Source organism: Heloderma suspectum, chromosome 6 (assembly GCF_057233095.1).
Source record: "Heloderma suspectum isolate Gila_16-S chromosome 6, 16-S_ref, whole genome shotgun sequence".
Classification (NCBI taxonomy): domain Eukaryota; kingdom Metazoa; phylum Chordata; class Lepidosauria; order Squamata; family Helodermatidae; genus Heloderma; species Heloderma suspectum.
In genome coordinates, this window is record NC_139463.1 from 110,739,475 (window position 1) to 110,760,678 (window position 21,204).

Genomic DNA, 21,204 nt, shown 5'->3' on the forward strand with positions numbered 1-21,204 from the left:
CAAAACCCTTACCAAAAAAGGAAGAAGCTGTGCTACAAGCCCTGCCAATAGGGAGCCCTACCTGAGAGAAGTGGTTGAGAATTTCTCCTCCCCTAGAGAAATTCGGTGAAATTGTCTCCCAGATTTCTCTCCCTAAGGTGGAGAATTCCAAGAGGCCATTTGCGCACAGCACTAGTTTCATCCAGAAAAGAGACAGGGAGACTGTTCGCATTTCAGTTCCGCTCACAGGATCTGGAGCAGCAGCGCTCGCTATGGTGAAGGCACCGTGTTGTTCATTAGTTCTTCGTGAGTTCCAGGGATGAGCCTTGGCACTGAACACAAGTTTTGAACATAGGCCCTGATGGCCTCTGACCTACGTTAAACTGCTACAGTTTGGCCTGCTTCGTTTGCTGCTTGCGGGTTTTGCCAAGACTCCAAACACATCTTTGCATGGTTACCCATTCTGTGAGGCAACGCCTCCAGAGATTTGGGCCTACTACAGCCCCTGTAGTTAGATGGCTTGCTCTTTGGGTAACAAATACATTAGGCCTCAGTTAGGCAAGAACTGGAGTCGAGGCACACAATAAACGGCATTTTTGCACTTTAAAAGCCAATTGTTGTTTTGCTTGTTTGTGGGCACATGTGATGACAAAGTTGCGTCATTCATAACTGTAGAGCAACTTTAATATGCCAAACCCCAGTTTGTAAATGGACTGAGGGGTGTGCGGTAAGGCGGATGTACTACTGTTTCCTCATTCTTGTTTCCCATTTTGCTCAGATTGCAGCCAAGAAACGGAAAGTGTGTATTCCTATTACAAACAGTGGATTATGGCTGCTGTTCGAGAAGTCCAGGATGTTTTGGTAAGGGGAAGGAAAAGAAGTGACATTTCAGTTGCACTCTTGCAGCTGGCCACCAGGCAGCAGTAGTGCCCTATTTGCATCTCCTGCTCAGCAGACATGCCGGTTTTTTTTCTCTCTCCCTCACTATATCACATCAGGCAGCTCTCGTTGTCTCTATAGCAGCCTTCCCAAACCTAGCGCCCTCCAGGTGTGATGGACTAGAACTCCCACCACCCCAGCTGGCACATCCTGCCTGGGGATGATGGAAGTTGTAGGCCAACACATCTGGAGGGCCACAAGTTGCCCACCATAAATTCATTATGGTTTTCAAGCAGTCCAATTTTGCTGTCACTCACTCTCCTTTTTTGCTGCCAGTCCTTCCTCCACCTTCCCTACCTTGGGAAGGGGGACAGGGAATAGGCAGTGGAAGAGACTCTCAACACCGAGGAGAAGGCACACAAGCCCTGGCAGGAAATGAGAAGCCCTCACTTCTCTTTTTTCTGCACTCCTTTTCCCTCACTCTTTGTGCCACCCACCTCTCTCTCTCTCTCTTTCTCTCTCTCTCTGTGACCCCCTTTCTCTCTCTCTGCTACCCCCTTTTCTCTCTTTTTCTGCACTCATGCTACGTTTGAATACTTGCCCCAGCTTTAATCCTGTGGAAGGAACAAAAGTATCCCATCAGAACGCAAACAGGGCCATCTAGTCCAGGAGCAGAGAACATTTGGGTGGAACCAGATCATCTCTTTCTGTCTGCCACCCCCTTTTCTCTCTTTTTTTCTGCACTCCTTTTCCCTCACTCTTTGTGCCACCCACCCACCCACCTCTCTCTCTCTCTCTCTCTCTTTGTGTGTGACCCCCTTTCTCTCTCTCTGCTACCCCCTTTTCTCTCTTTTTCTGCACTCATGCTACGCTTGAATACTTGCCCCAGCTTTAATCCTGTGGAAGGAACAAAAGTATCCCATCAGAACACAAACAGTGCCATCTAGTCCAGGAGCAGAGAACATTTGGGTGGAACCAGATCATCTCTTTCTGTCTGCCACCCCCTTTTCTCTCTTTTTTTCTGCACTCCTTTTCCCTCACTCTTTGTGCCACCCACCTCTCTCTCTCTCTCTCTCTCTCTCTCCCTCCCTCACTCTCTCTCTCACTCACTCTCTCACTCACTCTCTCTCTCACTCTCTCTCTCACTCTCTCTCTCACTCTCTCTCTCACTCTTACCCCCTTTCTCTCTCTGCTACCCCCTTTTCTCTCTTTTTCTGCACTCCTTTTCCCTCGTTCTTTGTGCCACCCACTTCTCTCTCTTTTTGTGCAACCCCCTCTCTCTCCCCCACCCCTTTTCTTTCTGTCTTTCTCCCACCTCGTCTCTCCTTTTTCCTCCCTGCCAAGCAGAAAGGAAGGACAGATGGCTCTTGCCAGAAGTCTGACCTGATCACTTCCAGAGGGCTTTTGAAATTAGGTTGAGGGCTGCATGCAGCCCTAGGGCTGCATATCGCTCACCCCTGCTCCAGTCCAACACAGTGAGCAACCAGATGCCTCAGGGACGCCCACAAGCAGGGCATGAAGTCAATAACTTGCTCTCACTGTTGCTTCCATTGGGCTACGGCTAATAGCCATTGCTAGAGTCATCCTCCTTTTGCATAAAGACTTCCTTGTTCCCTCAGGAGCTTTGTTTAAACACTTTTTGCAATGTGAATATCTTATTGTATGCTTTCAGAGCCACCTAAGTCAATGAAACAATCTTAACAATAATGGGATCCTTCCCCTGCGGTCTTCTACACAGATGTCTTATTGTCCTTCCCAAAGGTGCAGAGGAACAGTTCTCCTTTGAAGAAAACAAGGTTCTCCATTGGTCTGCCATCACATGGTGCCAGTCTTGCCTCCTCAAGACCCGAAAAGGTGGAATACCAGCTAAGGGCTTCCTCTGGACTGGAGGAGCGTTTGGATACGCTGCACCTGGAAGAACCCCCATCCAGGCAAAATGGTGAGGGAGTGGAACGGGAGCTTTGAGCTTTGTCCACTTCTGAGGATATGATCACCTGAGGATAAGTTCAGCCCAAATCCTGCTGAAATGAATGGCAGCATGGGAAAGAGAATGAGATGTTAGCAGGCTTATCTGGGCTGAACCGAATGTTCTTTTCAGAAAAAGTGGGAACTCGAGGGCAGAGGCGAAAGGCTTAATAAAGCTTCCCACTTTACTCCCCTCCCTGCCATCATCATCCACTTTAATAATAAATGTTAACAATGCACTTTGCAAGAGAAATCCAATATAATAAAATGAGAGTAAAACATCTAACAAATTGGGTATGGACAAATGACCGATGTTCAAGATTCTCCGAATATTGATTCGCCGCTCGCCTCGCCCCCAACTTACATTCGTGTTTGCAATCACTGCTCATTTTGCACGAACAGGAAAATTGCGCAAAACGAACAGCAATTGAGTGTGAAAGCTGCACAAAAATCCCCGAATTTCAGCAAATTTGCACAAATTTCCCCCCTAGACTAAAGTGGGGCTAATTTAGAAATTTGTGCGAATTTGGAAATGTGCGCAAATAGAATGAGGAAAGTTGCGTAAATCCAACGGGAGCACAGGTTTGGTGATTCGCTAACATTTTTGGTGATTGGGGTTGAAAACAGGGCAGTCTCTCATGCTTCGTGAGCAGAAATGAAATTCTTGTACATCCCGATAAGAAATATCCAGGAGTCAATACAGCAGGTACCAAAAACCAATGTCCAGGAATATATGCACAAAGGGGTATGTTTTTTACTCACTGACAGAACACCTGCACCACAGGTGCCTCTTGGACCTCTAAGGAGAGCTCATTCCACAGTCAGGGGGCCACCCTGGAGAAGGCCCTCCCTCGAGTCAGTCGTAAGGCAGGACCATTGGAAGCTGCCTTATACTTAGTCAGACCCTTAGCGCATCTTGCTCAGTATTGTCGACACTGACTGGCAGAACCTCTCCAGGGTTTCAGGCAGGATTTTTTTCCAGCTGCCCTACCTGGAAATGTTGGGGACTGAGCATGGGATCAATGTGCATGCAAAGCATGTGCTATACACTGAGCTATGACCCTTCCCTATCTCCTTTACATGTGGCAAGACAACGAGGGCCTCCCCTACATACTGTTTTGTGGTCTAGGCAGCAATTGTTATTCTGGTTGCTAGCAGAAGCCATCTCCTACCCCCAACAAGGCTCCAGAGGCAGCACAGGGATATTTGTCCCCAATCACATTGGGACTCAAGTTGATGCTATGATACATTGACCCAATATTTCACACACCCAGCCTTCCCAAAATGGCCCCTCTCCACATCCTATGAATAGGGAAGCAATTTTGGGGAGGGTGGGACATTTTGGCTCAGCCCTGATAAAAACACTGAAGTTGGGGTTATTCAGCAGTTGGAAAGTAGGTTGTGTGTATAGGCCTGGACAAGCCTGCCTTTATCAATGGTGTCAATTGTGAGGAAATGTCACCTCCCTTTTTAAAGTGGATTGTATACACTCACCTTCTCTCTCTCTCTCTCCCTCCCTCCCTCCCTCTCTCCCTCTCTCTCTCTCTCTCCGTCCCTCTTTCTCTCTGTTTTCAGAAGCTATACCCACTGAAGCTTTTTTCAAAGCAAACCAGGAAAGGAAACCTTCCACGACCCTTCATCGTAGTCACAGCGCTTGTAGCAGGAAAGTAAGAACCCTTTGGGGGTGGGGAGAGCAGGGTGGGCTTGAGCAGACATTTTGCATTATAAGTGCCCATGCTGGCTGGGGCTGATGGGAGCTTTAGCCCCCAAACCATCTGGATTCTGCCAACTTGGGAAAGGCTGGGTCAGAGATACATAGGAGAGAGAGAGAATGAGCTGGTGGGGGCCTCAGTAGAAAGCCATGGCTGAGGTTGCTATGGAAACTAGTGGGTGACAAATGTGTGGTGAGGGCTTAGTGAGTCACTGGGCTGGGCCCAGTGGAACGAAGTGGAATGAAGTGGAGCGAAGGAACGTTCGTTGTGGAACGAAGGCCCACAAGTTCTAAATTCACTCCTGGCAGAGCTCTTGCGGAGCACACACTGGACCTCTTGAATCCTGGCGCACATGTGCAGTGGCGGCATCACTCATGTCTGATGGAATCAAAGATGGTGGCAGTGCTTTCAGAGAACAATTCAAGATGGCTCCTCTCATGTCAATCTGTCTTGGAAGGTTGGGCTGTGGCAGCACCAGCCCTTTCAGTGGGGAGCTTGAGAAGGCAGATGATGGTACTGGTGGTGTTGAGACAATTAGCATCATGTAGTAGGATGTGTCTGCATACACTGCTTGTGTGAGCAGAACGCTTTGAGGATCTCAAATGTGAGACCATCTCCAATGACACTAATGCTTTGCTCTTCAAGGGTCCAGGTCATGAGCAGCCTCATCATCCAGCAGTGAACATCCGGACTCGGTTCAAGCCCACAGGTATTTTTTTCCTCTTTCCAATGGGGGCTGGAATCCCTTTCTGTTGCTGGGACTAGGAGTGAAGACAGTGAGCAGTGAACCCACTGTGTATCCATTGTCACCTCTTTTTGACCACCCCCACAACTTCCAAGCTCAATTGGACACATGGGCATCTGATTCTTCTTGTTTCCAGGAGAAGCTAGCTGTTCCTGAAGAGTGCTGATTGGCTAGCCCTGCTGACAATTACAAAGCCTCTCCTCCCATCCTGCTCATTCTGCTCTGCAGAGTGCTGATTGGCTAGCCCTCCTGACAATTACAAAGCCTCACCTCCCAGCCTGCTCATTCTGCTCTGCAGAGTGCTGATTGGCTAGCCCTCCTGACAATTACAAAGCCTCACCTCCCAGCCTGCTTATTCTGCTCTACAGAGTGCTGATTGGCTAGCCCTCCTGACAATTACAAAGCCTCTCCTCCCAGCCTGCTCATTCTGCTCTGCAGAGTGCTGATTGGCTAGCCCTCCTGACAATTACAAAGCCTCACCTCCCAGCCTGCTTATTCTGCTCTACAGAGTGCTGATTGGCTAGCCCTTCTGACAATTACAAAGCCTCACCTCCCAGCCTGCTTATTCTGCTCTACAGAGTGCTGATTGGCTAGCCCTCCTGACAATTACAAAGCCTCACCTCCCAGCCTGCTTATTCTGCTCTACAGAGTGCTGATTGGCTAGCCCTCCTGACAATTACAAAGCCTCTCCTCCCAGCCTGCTCATTCTGCTCTGCAGAGTGCTGATTGGCTAGCCCTCCTGACAATTACAAAGCCCTTTCCTCCCAGCCTGCTTATTCTGCTCTGCAGAGTGCTAATTGGCTGGTCCTTCTGGCAATTATCACACCATCCCTCTCCCACCAACCCAGCTGTGAACAAGCCAGTACTGGCTGGCTTGTTCTGGTAGCAATCATGAAAACCCTCACACATTCAGACAATCATACACTCACACAGAGCCATCAAGAAAAAGTGTTTTAAATCTGTTTTTTGTTTTTTTAAAAAAAATGGGTTGCCTTTTTAAAAAGAAAAGAAAAAGGTGCCAAGTACATATTTGTATGGATTAAACATACTGGTTGGGGGGGTAGTAAAAAGAAGAAGAAAAAATGGCTGGGGGAAGCTTGCATGGGAGAAGGGCAAAACTCTGTACTGGAGCCAGGCCTGTGCATCATCAGAGGAGTACGAGTGGGAAGAAGCAGAGCTCACCCCCGCCCCCCATAACAGGAGAAACCAAAAACAGAAACTTGCTCCTAATAGGAAGGATGTCTGTCTTCACTTCAGCTGGCTAGCTGTTCTCATTTTAATTATCACTGCAGTTCCCAGGATGTCTCTGCCAGCGGTGACACTTTTTGCACCCTTGCAGAAAATTAAGTGCCTCTGAGTGCATTTCTCTTGATTAAAGTAGATTTCAAAGGGGAATAAATGACTAGGAGAATGGTGGAGGGGTGCATTAGAGTTCTGTCTTCTTGGATGCAGTGTTTGGAAATGAGATTTTGAAACTTCCAAATGCCTCCCCCACATGCTTATCCTTCACCACCTTGTTCATAGGCTGTGAAATTGGGGTGAGTGTGTGTGTGTGTGTGGGGGGGGGCATTTTGGTGATTTGGCAGGCTGCCAGGCATGAACAGGGCAGAGTGGGGGTTAACTTAATGCTGATTGTGTTCCCGGTTGCTGGCAGCTGCCTTCATCTATTTATTTTAACCAGGTATGTGCATAAATAGCCTCTCAACATTCTCTACCCTCTTTGTGGGCAGAGAAATTGGGAGGACAACTTCACTAAATTTCTCCAGGGGGAGGAGAAATTTTCAACCGTTTCTCACAGGGAGGACTCACCATTGGCAGGGGGTGTAGCACAGCTTTTTTTTTCATGAGGGGTTTGAGGGTTTTTGTGCTGCCACTGCAAGCGGCAAAAGCATCAACTGTGTTGGTAGGCCGGCTCCCATTTTGCATCCACCACAATGCAGGTATGAGGGGGAAGCTCCAGGGAAGAGACGGAGCTAGTGCTGTGTCAAAATCTGGCCTCCAGTGTCCTGAAAGTTTTGCTCCCCCATGAAAGAAGCTTCCATTGTTCTACCTCATTCTCAGGGTGTCTAATAATTGATGTTTGTGATGTTTTTGAGCTTCCCTAATCACTGCAAGGCAACCAAGGGTTGTGTGTGTGTTTTCTTTCTATTACACATCTCTCCATTACTCTGCAGCCTCTCAGGCTGCCTGCATTTCTTGATCTGAAAAAGCCCCAGGGGAGGAATTACCTCATGATGTCTTCTCCTGGGCTTTAATTGGACTGTGGGAAGCCAAGGAGGCTGCAGGCTGCCAGAGAGATGGTTGTACAATGAAAGACAGGACACTCGTGCACACACACTCCTAGCCACCTCCTAAATAAGGTAAGTTCAAGCAACCTGAACCCAACCCATGAGAATTTCTCAGACATTTTCTTCACCATTGAATTTCTTTTTGAGAAGCAATTTCTTTACTATCAAATTGAATGAGAATGGTTAAAGAAATGTGGGAGAAATGTTTGGCACAGCACTAACTTTAACCCGCAAGCCTCCAAAGTGAGTTTCCAAGCTGTCTAAACCAGAGGTACAGAACCTCTTTCACCCTGAGGGCCAGATTTCATTTTGGAGAAGCTCTTGGGGGCTGCATTCCAGTGGTGGGCAGGGCTGAAGGCATAGGGGTGAGGCTGAAGGCAAAAGGAATGGGACCAAAAATGTCAGTGTATTTTAGCTTAAAGCATTTCTTGCCAGAAACGAAGCCTTTGGAGAGACATTTAAACCTTTTAGAAGTGGGGGGGGGACTACACAAAAGTCAGCTCTCCAGGAGTTGGGGAAGGGGGGAGTGGCCTCCTAAGGAACCCCAGTATCACATTCCTTCACTTTCTCCCTTCACAATCAACACACTCCAGGAAACAAGGCTTCGAGCTACACTTCTTTATTAGTTAATGACTAGCTTCTTTACAAATGCAGATTCTAGGAAACTCTCAGACTGCAATGAAATTGCTAATCCACACATCTACGAATATCAATAGAGGAGCCGAAGTGGAAGTTCGAGAAGTTGCCAGCAGTGTGGGCAAGAACTTCTCAGCCAGACTAGCTTCACAGGGATGCCCCTCCCTTATGGTGGCTCCTTCCTATGCTGGCTTTCACAAGTGGCCAATCTGGCAGAGCATCTGAGCCCTGCCTCTAACTTTTCCCGCTTCGCTCTGCAACAGACCCTAGCATCCCTCAAGTCATGCCCCTCGCCCTCCTCCTCCTCCTCCTCTTCTCCTTCCGAAACTTGAGTTCTCATGGGGAAGGAATGGGGAAGCCATTCAGGCTGGGCCATCTGTGTGTCAAGGTCCTGGGAAGCAAGTCTCGCCGTATGGTGCCTCCCTCTGTTCTGGCTGTTCCCATTCTGAATCGGAATCTGAGCTGCCAGACATCTCCACATGCTCAGATTCATTCCTGACACCCAGAGGGCTGGATTCCCCCCAGCCCAGTCCTGTGGTTCTTCTGCCCCATGGTTTAAACTGAACCCATTCTTTTCTGGGCTTGTATTTCCTCCCCATCAGATTTAGGAATGTTAGAGAATTCCACCACAGATCCCGGGGGGGTGAATTCCAGTGAATTCAGCCCCCCAGAATCCATGGCAGAACAGAAAAACCCACCCCACCACCCCGCGAAAGCCCCGCGAAATGGAGCCTACCTGGCTGCTGCAGACACAAATGGCTTCCTGAGTAGGGGACGCCATTTGCGTCCCTAGGGTAGCCCGTGGTAGGCTATGTAAATATTTACATAGCCTATGATGGCTAAAGCAGGAACGCAAATGGCGTAGGGGACGCCCTACGTAGGGGATGCCATTTGTGTTCCCGCTTTAGCCGGGATAGGCTACGTAAATATTTATGTAGCCTATCATGGGCCAGCGTAGGGACGCAAATGGCATCTCCTACACAGGATGCCATTCGCGTCCGCAGCAGCCCGGCAGCGGCTAGAAGGCCTGCTGCGGGTTGGCCTGGCCAGTGGCTCCACGGCCTGGCTGGGTAGGATTCCAGGGGGGAGGAATGGATCGCCTCCCCCCATCGAGGATTTCGGGGGGAGGGACAGAGCACCTCCCCCCCCACCACGGATGTCCCTGGACGAAACCAGGTAAGTGTTTCGTACCTCCCTAATCAGTTTCATGGGGTATCCCTGAGTTCCCATATTACAAGAGAGGGAGAAAAACATCTAGTTGCCCTCTCCGTACTGTGCATACTTCTATAACCCTTTATCATGCTCCTGTCCCAAAGTCAGCTCTTTTTTTTTGTAAACCCCCCCCCCCAACCAAACATTGTAGCCTTTCCCCATTGGGAAGGGAGCGTGGAAGGTGGAAGGTTGGCAAATGTGAGACTCCCAGACTGCCCCCAGAGCAGCAAGGCATGGAAGTGTGTGAATGTGGTTTTCCTGCCCAGAACTGTTATGAAGCTTTACATCAGTTAATAATCAGGGAACCTACCAGGGGAATACGATAAATCTTTGTAGATTGTGGAGTGTTTGACTTCACAAGGGTTCAGCAGTAGAGCAGGGCCAGCTTTAGGGATGGCGGAGAATTCCGCCACGGATTTCAGTGAGGCTTAATGCACTGGCATTCGGCCCCCCGAAACCCGGGGCGGAGTGTTCCCCCCCACACACCCTGCAGAATCCCCCCAGACGAAGCTTACCTGGGGCTCCAGCGGTGGCAGTTCCGGCGGCAGCTGGTCTCTCGGCCGGCTGCTGTGGCCGCAAATGGCGGCCGTCGTAGCAGCTGCCATTTGTGTCCTGCCAGGCTGCTGTGATAGGCAACGTAAGTATTTACGTAGCCTATCACGGAAAGAGCAGAGGTGCAAACAGCATAGCGGGTGCCATTTGCGTCCCTGCTCTTTGCCATGATAGGCTATGTAAATACTTCCGTAGCCTATCACGGCAGCCTGGCAGGATGCAAATGGCGGCTGCTACAGCGGCCGCCATTTGCGGCCACAGCAGCCCAGCCGTGGCTGGAACTCCGGCTGCGGATGGCCCTGGCCAGTGGCTCCGCAGAGCCACCATGGAGCGGAACTGGCCAGGGAGGATTCCGGGGGGAGGGACGGAGTGCCTCCCCCCCACCACAGATGCCCCTGCATGGAGCCAGGTAAGGGATTTGTACATCCCTAGTCAGCTTCCCCCTCAACTCCGACTTGCTGCCTGGTCAGAGCAGGTTGGGTGGCCATAAAGTTGCTGTACATCAGGGGTGTTGAACCTCAGGCCTGTGGGCCAAATCTGGCCGTAGAGGGATCCCAATTTGGCACCCCAGGGTTCCCCAGATGGCCATGCCCCTTCACCACGCCTCACCCCTTTCGCAGCCCCCAGGTTGTCTGGTGGTTTCTTGGCTTTTGTGCAGTTCTCCACCCCCATTCTAAAAGTTCAAAATCAGTGGAGGCTGGTGGCTCCTATTTCAGTGGGGCAGTGAATCCACTCCGGGTTTCAGTCAGAACCTGTCAAAAATCTAAAGGAGCCATCCAAAGTGCTGAACGCTGTTGCCAAAATGGGTTCAGCACCTTGGATAGCTCCTTTAGAGTTCGGACTGGTTTGGGCTGAAACCCAGAGCGGATCCACTGCCCTACTGAAAAAAGTTGCTACCAGCCTCCATTGGTTGAAATGCCTCTCCTAAAGCTTAGTTACTGGTGGATACAGGTGGCAGAGGGTGGGGCTGGCCATCACAAGCTCATGCACCCCCCACATGTGCTTCCAGCCTATAATGAGGTTAATCTGACCTCCCCCACCTCACCGCCGCCCCTTTCAAGGAACTCTCACTGGGGAAGTTGCCACAAGGGCTGACGATAACGGAGTCTAAATATGAGAAACTTTGCTTTGAAAAGGGAGATGGCTTATTCCTCTGCTTCCTTCCTTCCCTTTTAAAGATGGCAAGCCACGTCCCTATTCTGACATTTATCCTTTCCCAACGTTCCCGACATATCCCCCTGGATTCCTGCACTATCCACAGGTAAGGGAACTGGCAGGCTTCGAGGGTGGAGGGCAACCTGGGGATAACAAAGTTTGGAGGATGGTAGAAGACTGGGAAAGAAGAAGAAAAAGAAAACATCCTCAAGAGATCTTTTCTGGTTAGTTCTCAGTCACTCCAGGCCTGAATGAATTGTATACACTCTGACACTTTGCTTCAAAAATGGCGGCGTAAGTAGAACACCCTGGTTAAAAACACAAGAAGAGCCCTGTTGGATCAGACCAGGCTCCTGTTTTGCAGTGGGCAACCAGATATATGTGGGAAGCCAACAAGCAGGGCTTGCATGGAGGCGATAGCCTTCTCATATCAATAATCACTGGCCAAGTCCTCGCCCAGCATATACACACATATACTGTTATCCCGTTCTTCAGCTGAAAAGACTCCGAGAGTGGCTTACAGATCAATAATAGTGATGAAAAAAAGATAATCCCATCTAAAAGACATGACACAAAAGGAGAAATAGATGAGGAGGGAGGAGGAAAAAAGCAAACGTAGGTACCAGTTCTTAAAGTTACAATTCTTGTAAGGAGCTGCTGGGGTGGAAACATTTCAGGCAGCCTGATGGAATGGCTGCTGCTAGGTGACAATCGAGGGAGGGTCAAAGGCAGCTGGTCTCTTAGAAGAGTCAGTGGAATAGCCCTGCTTTTCCTCTCTGCTCAGCTGCCTCTAGGTGACATTATCAGCAGTTGATTTTATATTCAGTTACCAAAAAGACTGGCAGTTTAAGGCCAGACTCAAGGCTATTTCATGTTGGCTCAGGCTTCACAAAACCAGGAAACTGATATCTAAAGTTGATAACTGATGTGCCCCATGATTAGTGATGAAGCTGTGTGTTGTCACAAATTATGCTTGCTTTCAACCCTCTGTGCACCCCGATGGATGTTCCATCTTGTCCTGGTCCTGCATTGCCTTGTGAAGCATCGGAACCCTACTGAATTGCTAGAGGAATCTCCTGTGACTTGGCCCATTCCAGTTAGTTGCTTACATCAGTAGCTGGATGAGTGGTTTAAACAGTGAAAAGGAGCCCTCTTCTAGCAGTAAGGTCAGATGCTTCATAAGGCAATACAGGACCAGGACAACAGGGGGCATCTTTGCTGACTAAGGAAAAGTGTGGGTGCACGGGGTGTAGTTTTCTCACTTTCCATATGCATCCACCCATTTCTCTCTCTCATTCTCATCTCCCCCCCCCCCCGCATCATTTTTCAGTCATTCCATGGCCCTCATCAAGGCATTGATGGATTTACAGACAGGGATCGCTCCCTCCTGTCACGCTTTAGCCCAGGAGCTTCATGTGAGTACCCAGCAAAAAGCAAATCAAGCACATACATGCTCATTCAAACAACAATGATCTAGAATAGTACACTGCAGTACTGAACAACAGAATGTCCAGTATAACACGAATATTTAAAGGGCTCCCACATAGATGATGGAGCTTTTTTTTCCCCTGTTGCTCTGGAGGACAGGATCCAAACCGACAGGTCCAAATTATAAGAAAGGGATCTCAACTGTCTCTCGTTAATAGAGGTTTTTAAGCTGAGGCTGGGTGGCCCCATATCAGAGGTCCTGTAGTAGTGGATTTTCCTGTTTTGGCAGGGGATTGGAGGAGCAGAAGTCCTCTGAGGTCTCTTCCAATTCTATGATTCTGTTGGCTTGAACAGCTCGATTCTTGATTATCACCAGGAATGTCTCCTCCTGTATGAGCCCCCTTGCAACTTGAGATCATCTTATAGGGTCCTTGTCTAGATTCCATTTCTTGGGGATGCTAGATTAGTATCTGCAAGGAGCAGGGTCTTCTGAGTAGCATCCCTAATGCTCTGAAACTCTCTCCTGAGAGAAGCTCAAATAGTTTCCTCCCAGCTGTCCTTTCAGAGGTGTGTAAATACCTTTCTTTTTGAGAAAGCATTTGACAACCAGCTACCCACATGTCCTCTGCTTTCTTTACATTGGTTCCTGGTAGGGAAGTTTGGGTGGGAATCCATTGGGGAGCGGCAGTGGAGCTTGATGAGATTTCATTGGCTCCAGCCCCCGGACCTCTTTCCATTTTCTGATAACAGGCCCAACCCGGTCTGCAGCAAGTCAGGGCAGTTAGTGGATTTTCCGTGTTTTTTTTCATTTGCGCAAACTGCCACCAACATCAAAAAACCCACAAACAGGAAAAAGTATCTGGAGTTCAGGGAAAAGCCCCAGCTCAGCTTGCAAATGCAAGCCATGTCGGGTGGGTAGCAGAAGTTCATTGAGACCAAAAAGGGCTGGATTTCCAAGCAACAGACTACAGACATGCCTAGTTCCTGGTCTTGGATACTGGTGTTATTTTATATTTTGTAGTTAATGTTTATACTACTGTATTGGCTTTGTAGATATTATTTTTCCTTGTAAACCACTGGTTAATGGGTATTGGTCAGGGATGATGGGAGTTGTAGTCCAAGAACATGTAGGGCCACAGGTACACAGATGTAACCTTTCTTTCTGCCATTTTTACCCTATGCTTTAGCTTAAAAGACTCACAAATCTGCTTACATGAGATCAGTAACAAACAAGGAAAGGAAAGGTTCCTCCTGTCAGGAGCGCCCTGGTGGCCTCTTTCAGTCTACTCCAATAGCCAACTCAAGAATCAGACAAAAGGATTCTTTTCAAGGCTTTAATGCTTTTACAACTTAATGACTCTTTCAGATGCTAATCACCAGCGACTAAGCAATGAACAGCAGAGTAGCCTATGCTCCAGGTTAGGCAGTTGGTCCCCATTTGAAGGAGAATCACTTGCAGACCCTGAACTTATGGGCTAGGGAGAGATCCTCCCTCTTTCCCTTAGGTCCATGGGATGCGATCATTGCTTGTGTGCCAAACAGGTGCTACGCCTCCTTTCTGCGTCCTCCATCTGTCGTCGCTCCCTGCATCTGTGCCAAGTGTCCAGCAAGCCCCCCTCTAGTGTTTTCACTGCCAGGGTCACTATCTATCTCAGGAATGCCAGCAAGAGGAATCTCTGCCAGCTGCTGTGCCTGTGAGCGATGCACGGGCTCCTCTCCCACAGATTGCTGATCCTCCTCAGAATCAGAACTGCTCTGGCATTCTATGGGCTCAGTTTCCACCCTGACACCTCCTGTGCAAGCACCGGGTCATTACTGACCCCTAGAGGGATGCCTGCTTATGCTGGTGTTTTCATGGCAGACTATAGCAGGGTGGTTTGCCATTGCTTTCCCCAGTCATGACTACCTTTCCCCCAGCATGCTGGGTACTCATTTTACCGACCTCGGAAGGATGGAGGGCTGAGTCGACCTGAGCTGGCTACCCAAGCCCCGGCTTCCGCTGGGAGGTCATGGGGAGAGTTTCGGTTGCAATACTGCCACCTACCACTCTGCGCCACATGACAGGCTTACAATCTCAGTCTAAAGAAAACCATGACCCAAAAGGGAAAAGAGGGGAGAGGGGGGAAGGAAACTCAAGCACCAGTCCTCAAAGTTGCAAAGTTTGTAAAATGACTGTCTTGAATTGAAACAGCTGAGGGAGAGACAGATGGAGGTGGTCTCTCAGCAGAACTTGCAGAGAAGGTCTTGCAACCTCATCCAGTGGAGACTGGTGGTTCAGTTTCGGTGGGGCTGTAATTCCATTCTGGTTTTTTTTTAGTCAGAACCAGCCGAAACTCTAAAGGAGCTATCCAAGATTCTGAATCCATTGGGGGGGAGGGTTCAGCACCATGGATAGCTCCTTTACAGTTTGGGCTGGTTCTGACTGAAACCCAGAATGCATTCACAGTCCCACCAAAATTGAAGCCACCAGCCTCCATTGACCTCATCTCTCCCTCTGCTGCAAACTGCTGGAATCACTGCTGCTCAGTGGTGTAGTGGTAATTTTGAAGTACAGGCACTCATCATGACCACGTCCGCAAAGAGAGTCCCAAAATTCAGGCAGTTTTGTTGATCCATATCAATAAACCAGTTCTAGCTGTTTTCGTCTCCACCAGAAGCTGGTCTTTTGAAAAGCCAATGGGTTTTGGTTGCTCATTCAAGCCTCCCCCTAATTCTTTGAATTACAACAGGGAACAAAATGTCATTGCTGGGAAAATTCCTCCCCCCCTCCCCCCAGTGACTGTATGAGGATTGCTGCTAAGCTCAGAAGAAACTGAGAATTCCATGGGGTTGGCAGCAGATGACATCTGTGTCCCTGCTAATAAAAAAAAGTGCTGGACTGTGTCCCCGTGAGCCCTGCTTCCACCACACCATTGTGGCTGCTAGATGATAGTTGAGGGAGAAACGGACTCCAATGGAGCTGGTCTTTTAGCAGAGATGATAGAGAGGCCTTCCAGCCACTTTCTTTCTTTCTTTGCTGCCTCTTGATGGTAGATCTTCTCCGTCTACCTTGCCTGAAGGCCCCTTCCCTCACTATTAAGAAGACTGAAACAGCCTCTTCTCTCTTTCCCAGATGGTGGAATCCATATATCTGGCCACGACATCTTAGGAGTACAAATTGGAAATGGTAACTACATGCACCTTGAAAGCAATCCTGAGAGGAAACCCATGAAAAAGCAATAATGGACATCTATGGAGCATGGATAATTTCTTATGGACAGTTCCATTTCCTCTGCTTGGGAGATCTACCCAAGCTACCCATCCAAATACCTCTTCTGCACTTGCCCCAACTCCCACCCATGTACCATCTGTCTTCTCTGAGCAATTTCCATGAGAACTGTTTTGTAGGATTGAGCCAAGGCCCCATTGCCATGCTCATCCAGATGTGATGCTTTGGTTTTGTTTGTTTGTTTGTTTGATGTGGTGGGGTGACCCAGTCCAGAATACCGAGGACAAATTATCATCATCCCATAAGAACAGACTTGCTGGATCAAGTCATTGACTCATCATCCTGCCCGATGTCTAACAGCAGTTGGCGGCGAAGGCCTGGGAGTGAACACAAGAGCTCAAACAGTGCCGGCTGCAGGTTTTGGAGGCCCCTTGGTGTCAGGATTCCTTTTGCCCCCACTGAACTTCAAACACCAAATCAAACACAGATGAGAGGCTTCAGTCTACAGCTTTTAATCCATTTCTTCACAAGGTCATACAGATGCAAATTCTCAGGGGCTCTCAATCTAAAAGGAAATACCTTTGAGAGTTCGAAAGGTAGTTACGAAAGTTGCCTGCCGTTTGAAGAGGGAGGTGGTCACACTAGCCTTACTTAAGGAGGCAGGAGGCCTCTCTCTCGTGAGGCTTCTATGCGCAGCTTCTCACGCATGGCCAATGGGTTGGACCATCTAAGTTCCACCCCAGCCTTCTCCCTCTTTGCTCTGCATCTGTGCCTGGCATCTGTTAATTCAGACTCCTGAAAAACCCTCCTCTCCTTGTTTGCTATCTCTCACGGGGTGGGGTGTGTGTGAAGAGCCTGCCTCCTCCTCCAGCTGGACCTTTGAAACCTGAGGAGCCTGCCTAGCCATGTCTGGGCTAGCCTGGGAAAGTACCTCCCCATGTCTGGAAGTTCTTCTTCAGAATCTGAACTACTATCCCACTCCTTGCGCTCAGAAACACTCCTGACACTTGGTCAATACACTCTCAATGGACCCCCTTCCCCAGGAAGTCTACCTCCTCCCTGCCATTGTCACCAGGCATGGTTGCTCCTTCTCCCTTTTCTCATCATTGCTACCACTTGCTTGCTTGACAGGCACAGAGCCAATGAGCAAGTCAGCACTCGGCAGTGGCATCTGGTGCTCCTGCTTTTCACCTCCACCATTGTCTGGGCCTGAGAGAGAGGCAGGCAAACGAGGCGGGTGAAAAATAGGACCAACCTTCTCACCACCAGAGGAGAATGGTGAAGAGGAGGAGGCAATGGTGAAGAGGAGGAGCAAGTCTAGAGGGCTCTTGTCAGTGGGCCCCTACTGGGGTATAACCCCTTGACAGGTGGCCAACCATGCCTACCCTTGGCATTGGTCCAGAACTCAAACCAAAAATACATTTGAAATGGTTGTGAGGTGCCACTCCTACATGGGGCATGGGGCAGCTTACGAACTGGTGTATTTTGTTGATGGGAATGTTATAGTCAGAGTTAAAGTGGAAGTCTCCATGTGTGTGTGTGTGTGTGTGTGTGTGTGTGAAAGAGAGAATGAGAGAGAGAGAGAGAGAGAGAATGTTTGTGGGGGGAGCATTTGCACCAGTTCTTTTCCCAATATATGTCCCTGAACATTTCTTGAGCAGCTGGGACATCATCACAGCTGGTGTTCAGGACGGACGTATCTGTCAGTTTCGATTTCTCTCCACACTCAACATGTTAAAATGTCAAGTTCTTTCCATCCCAAATATGACAAAATGTGCAAATTTTGGAAATTTCTTATGGAAAATGAACTTAACTGAAATTCTTGTCTTCGCCGGCCAAATTCAATAGAAAAAGTTCTTCGCAGCACAGAGAGGGCCATGTGGTACCTGCCTGCCATGAAGCTGTTGAAGTTGAGAAGCCTCTCAGAAAAAAGAGGTAGCAGCCCGAACGCCACACCACAAACGTGGTTGAGTACACAGGGATTTAGATCCAGACTTTTAAGAGCTAAGCACTCAAGGCGCTCTGGCCTGGATGGATTAATCTGTCAGTTTTGGTTTCATCCACATTTCTTTTTAGAAGTCAAGTTCTTTCTCTTCTGTATATAAAGACATTTGCAGATGTTGGCAAACTCTTATTAAAAAAAAATGAACTAAAACGGACTTCTCACCCATCTTTAGCTGGTGTCCCTGGTTAAAGCTTCTTGGCCAGTTTTTGTTGCAGAGAAGTTGCTGGCTGAACATGTTGCGTTCACCATGTGCTTTGACAAGTGTGTTTACAGTGGGTCATGCACATCTCCTTAGCACCATCAGCCATGAAGGGCCCAATCCAGGTCAGTGGCACACAGGGAGGGGGATTCTTAACCCTCCATCCCCATGCCATTTCACCTACTGGAAATCATCTTCTGAAGCTGCTGTAAGTAGCAGTTAGCAGCTTTGGGGGCAAAGCACTGCTTGGGTAAAATGGAAAGGGTTACCCTCTCCCTTCCCTAATGTGCTGCTCTTCCATTCAAGATCAGTCCTTCCCCTGTCCGACTGCAGTAACTGATTTTGCTAATGTGCATGCTTCTGAAAGCACGTGCTTCATGTAACATACAGTTTTGTCCTAAGTCAAGCAGAACTAACTTCTTGGCAACATTACCCGTGATGGCTAGACAAGCGTTGCAAAGGACGTTAACTCCCGTGAGCTTGCGGCTCAAAGTTGCAGGATGGTGCGCATGTCTGTGCATGCATATGTTTGAGGGAGTGTGAGAGAAAATGCACATGCAGGTTGGTGCTCCATCTTGCTGCTTGAAACGGCAATCTGGAGCCTCTCCTGGTGAGTAGAGTTATTTGACTGGGGTTCAGAGCTCTCTTTGTGCATGTAGCCCACAAATGCAGTACATGCATATCAGAGAACCATGTGTGGCACTAATAGTAATACTAAACTGCTGTAGCTTTTGTGGTTGTGGGTGGGTGTGTTTTACTATTTGAAATATCAGTTTTTGAGCTTTTTTTTTTTTGTAAGAAAACCTTTTTGAAGGCATGTGTTTTTTAATATTATTTCTAAATCAGTTTTGGAGTTAGAGGAGGGGTGAATCTGGAGTAAACCTGGCTTTCTTTAAAATCCATTACTGCTTTCATTTCTTCCAATAACAACCTGTGCAGAAGCACTTAAAACCTTTGTATTTGTAAAACAGGTATGTATGTATATGACTGTCCAAATGCAACAGTGTGTCTTTTAAGAATCCAGGAGTCTTCAGCATTGCTTTTGGATGTGCGCCCAGCTGGGAGGAAGAGAAACCTATCATGCTTGCCTGATCGGACGTTGAATTGATAAGTGATGGTTGGGGAAGTAAAAACTCAATGGCAGAGGCAGCCTTTCAGAGAGGGCAGAAAAAGCTGTGCTTTAAGTGGGTGCCCACACTCCTTGTATGCATAGTTTGTGTCTGTAAGGGAGCTTGCCAAGTGTTGTCTTCCACCCTCCAGGGGTCTTGCAGAATGTCTCTTACAGACCTGAAGAACAGGAAGGAGGAAACAGGAAATGCACTTGTCATTTGGAATGCCTGCTGTGGCCGTTGCTCAGGACCCGCCTTTCTTCTTGGCTGCTCTGGCCACCCGTTGGCGCATCAGACAGGAAAGCATTTATTGTCTCAGCTCCTCGACCCGGGTCCTGGGTCAGCCTGCAGCTTGCATTGGGCTTGGCCGCAGGAAGGAAATGTGGAGACTTCAGCCTGGGCGGCCCCGTCCCTCCCCACCACAGCCGCGTGAAAAAGGGAGAGCCCTTATCGCCCTGCTGGGCCTTTCCTGTGGTGTAAGCAGAGATGACAAGGAATGCTCGTATATTGGCCATGACACTAAATCTCAGCCCATGAATGCCAGCACACAGCTAAGGGTGCAATCCTATTGGGATGCCTATCAGCCTCTGAACTTGGAGGCTGATGGGCAGCCGATGCTGAGAGTGGAAGCAGTCTTTGCCTCTGTGCTCCTCCTACTCTGCATTTTTGCTAGACAGACTTTTTCGCTCGACTAGCTCGGGCTCTGCAGAGTGGGAGGGAAGGGGCTGGGGATGCTGGAGGATTCTTTGTATGCTGGCCTCCCCAGTCCCCTCCCTTTCTTACCCAAATAATCTCTCTCTTTCCCTCTTCCCTGGGGTTCATTTGCAACCTCAGAGAGGCAGCCGGTGCGGTTCTCTCCACACTGGCTGTGAGGGGGAGAAGGAGAGGGTGGAGAGCTCAGACTCCTGTGTCTGAGGTCAGAGCACTGTCTCTGAACTCGGCTGCAGGAATCTGAACTATCCTATAGCCCCCATAGGATTGCTCTCTAAGTGGGGATTTGAACTCAAGGTTCCCTAGTCCAACACACTAACCATTTTAATGATGTGGGCAACTTATGGCCCTCCAGATGTTTTGGGCTATAACTCCTATCAGGCCCAGCCAGCCTAGCCAATGGTGAAGGATCATGGGAGTTGTAGGCCAAAAGAACTGGAGGGCCACAAGTTGCCCACTCCTTCAAACTGTTAAAAGATGCATATGAAGGTGTCTTGCACTGGACCAAACTCTACATCTCCAGTACTCTGTTGATCAACAACTCTACAAGGTCCCAGGCAGATGTATTTTCCAGCCCCGCTACCTGAGGCCCTTTTTAAGAGGAGATGCTGGGGATTTAATTTTTTCCATTGAGCTGTACCACCACCAATCAAGAAACTTGCCAGAAAAGAAATCTATCAAGTCTGTTCTTCCCATGCATTAGCAGAGAGACAGACCACCTCCTTCCTTCATCATCACACTGATGTACATAACATCGGTCCTCCTGACCGTTGGGATCTGTAAGCAAAGGGTTAAATCTCACCTCTACATGGCCCACTGTGATTGGTGATATATGGCAGCCTGTGATGGGCAGTTCATTAGCAAGGCTCATTAGCCAATGGAAGGGCAAGCAAGGGGAATTCTCTGGAGTCTCTATGTGGGCAGCGAGGAAGCTAATTAGTGACACAGGAAGATGGGTGATTAATGGGAAAGAAGAGCGTGGGTGGATGGAGAGAGAAACAGGCAGGGGAGGTGGGAAGAAAACGTAAGGAGGCCGAGTCCTCCCTACAATTCTTGCCTCACAAACCATGCCTTATTTAAATCATTTAAAAAGAACAGCCCTTACTTCTGAGTCAGGTATATTGGAATGCAGTTTCTTCATCCAAGTAGTCCTTCTTGTCCCTCAGTGCACATTTGTTTGAACCATGCCTGAATTAGGGGATCACAAGAGATGGTCAGCCAGTGTTTTGTTCTGCCACTTCAACAGCTGGGCAAAGTACAGCCAGCCAGGATCGCAAGAATGGATGCTGGCCATGTCCCTCGCATCATCTGTGGAGATGGCCCCTGTAAATGGATCCGTGGAAGGTCAGAGCTCCAACGGTTGCACCTGACACTTGGAAAACGTGCTGCAACTGGAACAGCACCTTCGGGGCTTTTTCAAG

At 48.8% G+C, this 21,204-nt stretch overlaps 1 protein-coding gene across 4 annotated transcripts in view; it reads left to right on the top strand.

The window, feature by feature from the left end:
• Positions 1-17,895, top strand: part of RIPK3 (receptor interacting serine/threonine kinase 3) — a 39,568-nt gene extending 21,673 nt beyond the window's left edge. For all 4 annotated transcript variants that reach the window (XM_084806194.1, XM_084806195.1, XM_084806193.1 and 1 more), the window contains exons 7-13: positions 758-840; positions 2,620-2,797; positions 4,399-4,490; positions 5,181-5,244; positions 11,147-11,229; positions 12,454-12,538; positions 15,664-17,895. In XM_084806194.1, the coding sequence (XP_084662320.1) occupies positions 758-840; positions 2,620-2,797; positions 4,399-4,490; positions 5,181-5,244; positions 11,147-11,229; positions 12,454-12,538; positions 15,664-15,773 (695 nt within the window). In that variant the 3' untranslated portion in view covers positions 15,774-17,895. The remainder of the gene's footprint in view (positions 1-757; positions 841-2,619; positions 2,798-4,398; positions 4,491-5,180; positions 5,245-11,146; positions 11,230-12,453; positions 12,539-15,663) is intronic.
• Positions 17,896-21,204: the final 3,309 nt, after the last annotated feature.